The sequence below is a fragment of the Carya illinoinensis genome, chromosome 1 (assembly GCF_018687715.1).
Source record: "Carya illinoinensis cultivar Pawnee chromosome 1, C.illinoinensisPawnee_v1, whole genome shotgun sequence".
Classification (NCBI taxonomy): domain Eukaryota; kingdom Viridiplantae; phylum Streptophyta; class Magnoliopsida; order Fagales; family Juglandaceae; genus Carya; species Carya illinoinensis.
The window spans coordinates 39,193,910-39,201,145 of NC_056752.1; the positions used below are offsets into that span (position 1 = coordinate 39,193,910).

At 34.2% G+C, this 7,236-nt stretch overlaps 1 protein-coding gene across 1 annotated transcript; it reads right to left on the reverse strand.

Moving 5' to 3' along the window:
• Positions 1–5,532: 5,532 nt before the first annotated feature.
• On the reverse strand, positions 5,533–6,988 carry LOC122318334 (zinc finger protein GIS3-like). Its single transcript, XM_043135590.1, has one exon. The coding sequence runs from the start codon at positions 6,760–6,762 to the stop codon at positions 6,184–6,186; it is 579 nt and encodes a 192-aa protein (XP_042991524.1). The 5' UTR covers positions 6,763–6,988; the 3' UTR covers positions 5,533–6,183.
• Positions 6,989–7,236: the final 248 nt, after the last annotated feature.

Consider the following 7,236-nt stretch of genomic DNA (forward strand, 5'->3'; position numbering starts at 1 on the left):
CTCCAAACTATAACATATTCTCCAGTTTATCTCCCAGAATGACATTTCTATAGTTTACATAATATTTGACTGACCAAATAATTTTCAAATAGGACAAATAAGATATCCACGGAAACTAGACTAAAAAAAGAACAACTTATATGAAAGAGACTTTATGATAAAACACTTACAAAAGCTTCTAAATGAGCGTACAAAAGAACTCCTAAAAGCTGTCTGAGATAGAGTGTTTGATATTCTTTTAATGGAAAGTGTAAATGAAGATAATTTCGTGGGGAGGGGTGGCTGGAGATACTTATGGATGAGATATGGAAGAGATGAGGCTGGAGTGAGAGTTAAGTGTAGGACTCTCTTACCCGAAGTGAGAGTTAAGTGTAGGACTCCCTTACCCAATAATATCCACGAAATTAGCTTAAAATATTTTTATTCAATAATATCCACAAAATTAGTTTAAAATATTTTTATCCAATAATATTTACAAAAATTAGCTCAAGATATTTTTATCCAATAATATCTACAGTTTTGAACAGACGTTTCGTCCGAAAATATGAAAAAGTATTATTACGCCATAAGACCTTAAATAATCCTCCGAGTCTAATGGCACAAACCATAATACATTTTGACACTTCTAACTATTTCCAATAATCAAAAACACACTTCGGATACCATAGTAAATAATAACACTAACTATGTAGTTAGACTAAAACCTATACGATTAATGGATTCGTGAAAACTTATGGGGTATTTACAAGGTGTCTAAAGCTAATAGAAATTTCACAATTAAATTTCTAACGGGCTGTTACATGAGGCATACAAGGAAAATGAAGAAGGGAGTTCTCCTCAGCGCACAAGTTCCCCACATGAAGATGTAGGTCCTTTAGCTGACAAGAATGAGAGTAGAAAGGCACAATTGATGGCCCAATTTAAGCAACAATTACAGTTAGAAGACAATTTGGAAAGTAAGTCAAATGTTGATAGATATCTAACTTAAATATGTGAGAAACAAGATGATAGTTTTGACATTCTAAATTGATGAAAGGTGAATTCAGTTATATATTGTATACTTTCAAAGGTTGCACGCGATGTACTTGCAATACCGGTTTCTACTGTGGCCTCTAAATCTACATTTAGTACTGCTGGTCATGTGCTTGACCCTTTTAAAAATAGTTTAAATCTGATGAGTGTTGAGGGTCTCATATGTGCACATGATTGGCTTCATTCTTCTTCTACTCTAATAAGCTTTCAGACTTTAATGGATGAAGTGGAGGAATTTGAGAAGCAGTTGGATATGGGTATGTAATGCATTTATTTTGTGGTTTATTTTGTTTTATAATATATGTGGTGTTTCATTTATTTAACTTCTTTTGTTTTAAATTTTTAGGAAAATTTGCTGATTCTATGGAGGCATCAAATTCAATGCCTATCGGCCCAAATTTCAATGCTAATTAAAGACTAAAAATGTGAAAAAATTGTTGGTTATGGTTTTTTTTAAAGGCTTTGTTCATGTGGGCCATTGCCATAGATTTTTTTTTTTAATGTTTGAATTTTAAAACTGCTTATGTTTTTAATTATTTTTATAATAAAGTGCCTGATGTTGCATTTATATGCCATGTATCAAATGCATCATCAAATTAATTATATGTTTTAGTATATTGCTATATATTTTTGACATTACAAATGCAATATATATGCTTTTTGCTAACATAATATTTAATGTATCTGATTATTATTATTTTTTACTTTTTATAATGATAAGAGACCATAACATATTTTGGTTGCTCATAACTCTTAATGCTCAAACTCTCACTATAAGTGGCATGTGCAAACTGCAGTACACCAGTAGCAAGAAGTAGGAGCGTTGTGTATGGATTATGGAACAAGAAGCAACGCTGGAAGCCTAGAGGCAGCAACTTTGTGGCTTTGACTTTATTATGTATTTTGTTATTTTGTAGCAGCAGTAGGGAAGAAACTTCATTTGGTTGCTAGTCTATTCGGTTTATGTATATTTGTGTTTTGTATTGATGTAAATATGAAAGGCTAAGAGCCTAAGAGAGTGACAGTTGTATATTTATGTAATTGTTACTTGTATTTTTTTCTTTTTCTATTTAGACTTTTTAACATAGGATAAATTTGATACTTACTTATTAGTTATAGCTTATTACTTATTAGGGATTTTACTAATTAGGGATTGTTTTTAATTTCTTTATTTCTATTTTTTAATTTGACTACTATGAATGATTGATAATCTTGTTTAAGTTGTTTGGAATGGATGGAATCATGGATATAGAAAATTTATATTTTTTTGTAAGTAAATCCTTTTATTCAAATTTATTGTATATAGATGATTTTTTTTTAATAATTTTTTTTTTCCCTTCAAGATCTTTTTTTTTTAATACTTAAAATTGGATAAAATGTTTAGTGGGCTGAAAAAAATTAAACATAGGATCTAGGGATTGGGCGAAAGGCCCAGTTGGGATCGGGGTGTACCAACAGGACCGGCCGCCCCGAATGGGACCAAGAGACCGACCAGACTGGCCTGTCCCGTCCCGAATGGGACCGGTCCGAATCGATCCTTATTCATTTCGATCTGGTCTAGGGTGGAAAAATCCTAAACCAAATAGGTCCGGTTTGGTCCACAAAACCTCATCCGGATCGATCAAACCGAACCAAAATCACCCATAATTCATATAATTCTTATCTCATATCATTTCCCAAACATCTCGTTAGTTTCTCTTCCCTTCAAAATATTACAATTACTCTTAGGATGTGTGCATATGGTACGATGTCACAACTGATTTTATGGATGAATACTTCAAGATTGAGGAGACTATTGCATTAAAAAGTCTAAAATTATTTGTTAAAGTAGTAATTTCAAGTTTTTATGAATAGTACTTAAAGAAACCAAACACTGATGACATTGATAGATTGCTCAAAGTTGGTAAGAAATGTAGATTTTCTAGTATGTTAGGAAGTATTGATTGTATGCACTAGAAGTGGAAAAACTACTCAATCTATATACTTTGGTCATATCCACAAACTAACAACTGTTTTAGAAGCAGTGGCTTCTTACGATCTGTGGATTTAAAATGTCTTTTTTGGATTACTTGGGTCTCATAATGATATAAATATGCTTGATAGATCAGTTATATTTCCTAACCTTGCTCAAGGGTATTGTATTCTGGTTATTAACTACACAATTAATGGTCATAACTCCATAATGTGATACTACATAGCTAATGGCATATATATGCAATGGGAAACATTTGTTAAAACACTCTTGACTCCTCAAGAAAACAAGAAAAAAAAAAACTTTGTTATAACCCAAGAGTTAGCAAAGAATTAGGATGTGGAGCATGCTTTTGGTGTGCTTCAAGCACGATTTGTTATAGTTCATGGACCTGCACAATTTTTTCACATTAAAATGCTCAATGATATTATGATGAAATGCATACTTTTACATAATTTGATCATTGAAGATAAATGGGTAGACAATGGATCTGAAGACTTTGATATGAACAATTCAATGAAAGCCCACATAAGCAAATGTCACCCGACCCTACAACTGAATTTAGTTAGTTCATTCAGTATCATCATGATATTAGAGATACGAAAATGGATTGTCAACTTCAAGCAGACCTCATCGACTATTTATGGCAACTAGACAGTGGTATATAAGATTTTGTTATGTATGATTGTATTAATACTTTTTTTTTATGTGCAATATCATCTCCTTTTTGTCTTTTTGTTTTTAAGAAAAATGTGTAAGTATTTCATTATTGCTCGAAGGATGCCAAGTGACCACAACACTTATTTACCACTTGTTGAATTCTTGACCACCAATTCATTAGAGATGTGAAATTATGAATCATATTTTATTTTTTCCTTCAAATAGTTATGAATAATTTTCCATAACATCATGTACTTTTTATCGATCTTTTACTGGCACTGCATCTAAGGAAGCTTCAAGTCATCCCTCCACAACCATTAGGTTTTCCTCTTGACTAAAGTTTGAACATCGATGTGATTTTCGTTAAATAGGTTCAACCTCAATAACCCCAATTTGGGATGGCGATATTTGGTGTTCATTTATCTCATTTGTAGATTCCATGAAAAAATGGATATCATTTAGAAAGTTTGTGAAGTTGGCATCTAATTGGTGAGTTCTTGAATCAATTCCTATTTAAAGATGCACTACAAGAAATGAGGGTTTTACCCAAAAAGGGTTATGGTGGCTAAATGTATGGTATCCATGAGAAATACTTTGTTCCCACGAACTTGTGTCGTGGAACGTTCATGAAATAAAATTGGTGGGATAAGTTTTTTTCCCCACGATAGTTTAAGGCTGGAATCTATGGACGGACGTAGTGACGCCACCCCATGTTCTGTTTTCGCTGGAGTTCGAGGTCCAACCAGCTTAATACAATCGACAAGGTCGGCGATGTTGGAAGCTACACCGATGCTTCTGGGTTTGAAAGTGGTGGACGCAAGCCATGGGAGTCCCTCCAACTGGTGGCCGTGGACGCACTCCTTTTTGCAAAATTATCTATAACAAGCGTCCATTTACCCAACCCACAAGCATGATCAATTACGGGATGTGGCCAAGAAATAGAAAAAAATAATAGAGGATTGAGGAAGAGGTTTGTAGATTTTGGTGTGAGGAGAACAGCAATTTTGGTGTGGGAGAGAATTCTATTCCCACGGAAGTTTTTGTCCAAATGCATTCTCAGTTTTTACAAATTTGGAGATTTTCTTTTACGGCGAGATATGTTCGTGGGAAAAAGATACTTATTACAATGATTTACTGTAGGTCGTACTGATGTCGAGGTAAAAATAATTTTCACTTTCCACAAATCGAGTTTGTGGCATCAATCAAGTATATCCCACCATGGTTTGCCCTGGAAAAAAAATTGGTGGAAAAAGACCTCTATTGTTGTAGTGATGGTAAGTTTATTTCTATACACTAAATTAATCGTTATCTAGAAGAACAAAAAAAAAAAAACAAAAAACAAATGCAACTTATTCCATGCATTTAATTATAAGAAACACACGTATAGGTATAGTTTATGACTTAAAAGAAAATACTTTTTCTGATTTTATTATCTCTATGAAATAATGACAACGTACAAACTTCAGTGAGTAATTAATATAACAATATAAATACTTGCATCAATAACTCACACACATTCACAAGACTTTGACCCTAACATGCACCTTGCCTAAATACGTATCTGGGGCTGATCTGTTTGGGTGATATACAGAAACAATTGGCAGGCAAGTGTAAATTAAACAAGACCTATCTTTGCACTATCAGTTTTTTTTTTTTTTTTTCCCTGGCCTTAAATGCAACAACCATGATAAATATTATTAAAACTAAAAATTTTAAATATTGCTTCTAACAGAGACTGCACGAGCAGATAGAAACGAAAGCAAATGAAAACTACAAGCATGGAAAGAGAAAGGAAAGTTGTAGAGATAAGATTAAAAAAAAAAGAATGGTGATCATGTGAAGAGCAAGAGAGAGAACGCAACCATCTATTCGAAACTTCCAGTGTTTTTTTTTTTTTTTTTTTCTCCTTTTAAGCACCTAGCAACTCCTTCCTCGTTTCAAAACAGATAAATACAGAAACACTTGACTTTGCTGTATGAGAAAATTTTAGAAATAGCCAAGCACAATCTTGATGAATGAAGAAGAGAAGAGAGTGAAAAGGGATGATCGCCAAAATACTCTTGATTCGGCATACCACCTCACAATTTAATTCATTACCGGGCCGAATTTTGCAGCTCAATCCTTTTCGGTGTTAGAAAAAACGATGGAAATTAAATAACTCCAAATAAGTCCTAAAACATTTACCCATATACATATATATATATATATATATATATATACACGTATGTATATGTATACTATTATATGGACCGGCCGCCTAATTAACCTAAAGTTTTTTTTTTTTTTTTCTGAAGAGCTAATTAACCTAAAGTTCTATATGTATATATGTGTATATGGTAGAAAAAATTATGTAAATTAAGTTTCAATGGTCTGCCGCCTGTGCCATATAAAATATAAATAAACATTAATTTTCCATCATATATACATATATATATGTGTATGATATTAAACTACATGCATGATAACTCGACATATTAATTAATGGTTAATTTGCAGCTAATTATTTAATATATTAAGGATCACTTTGAGGCCGGTGCCAGCCTCAAGCGGAGATCGACATGATCGTCTCTTACACATACTTCCTCAATCAACGGTGCTTTTCTAGAGGCCAGATCAGCCGAACCCGCCATAGGTGGCTGAAGTGGCTGCTCAAGTACTGACCTGCTATGGGACCCAGTAGTGATGGAGCGAAACAACGGCTGATCTGATCCCCCCGCATGCCCAACAATAACTGGAAAAGCTACTACAGACCGTCGATGATGATCGTTTAGGAACTCGGCCTGCTTGAACCGTTGCCGTTCTCTCTTGTGAGCATTTTGATGGCCCCCAAGTGCCTGAGAATTCGAGAACCCTCGGTGACAGTATTGACACTCAAACAGTCTCTTTCTATGATCTGCATGACATGGCACTGTTACGGGCACATCGTTACTGCCCGCCACTGGAAAACCAAATAGCTTTAGCACCGAGGATGTTTTTTTGCCGGACTCGGAGTCATCGAGGACGCTGTTTCCTGACGCACTCATGCTAAAGAACCTCTTTCTGTACGTTATATAAAGGAAATGGGTGCGACATATATGTTGGAGAATGAATTCTTTCATATGTATGCTTACTGTATTTATAGAGTCAGAGATTCTAATCCCGAGTTGTTAATACTGTTTGTTTGTTGTCTTTTGCTATGAAAGACTGATAGCGATCCGTCTTGCATTCATGCTCAAAACTATACCCATCTGCAATTAAAAAGATCATGTCATTTCATCATTTTGTGTGTTGTTACGTTGGACTTGGATTCTCATGACAAAGACGCAACTTTTGCTTGCAGCGCGCCTCCCCCGGCCCTCCCTCCTTCCTCTCCCGACAGAAAAGCCAAATGAAAACTATACGTAGATGTGATCTTATAATGTTAACCAAAGTATCATACGGTACTTGAAGATATAGTGGGATATATATCTATCATATCTATGTATATTAGCCGTCTATATTGTCTAATATATGAGGTCGAACCAAATTCATGTAACAAGAAAATCGGCTGTTGTTGGGAAAGTTGAATTGTATTTAACTTCAAGTGAACAATT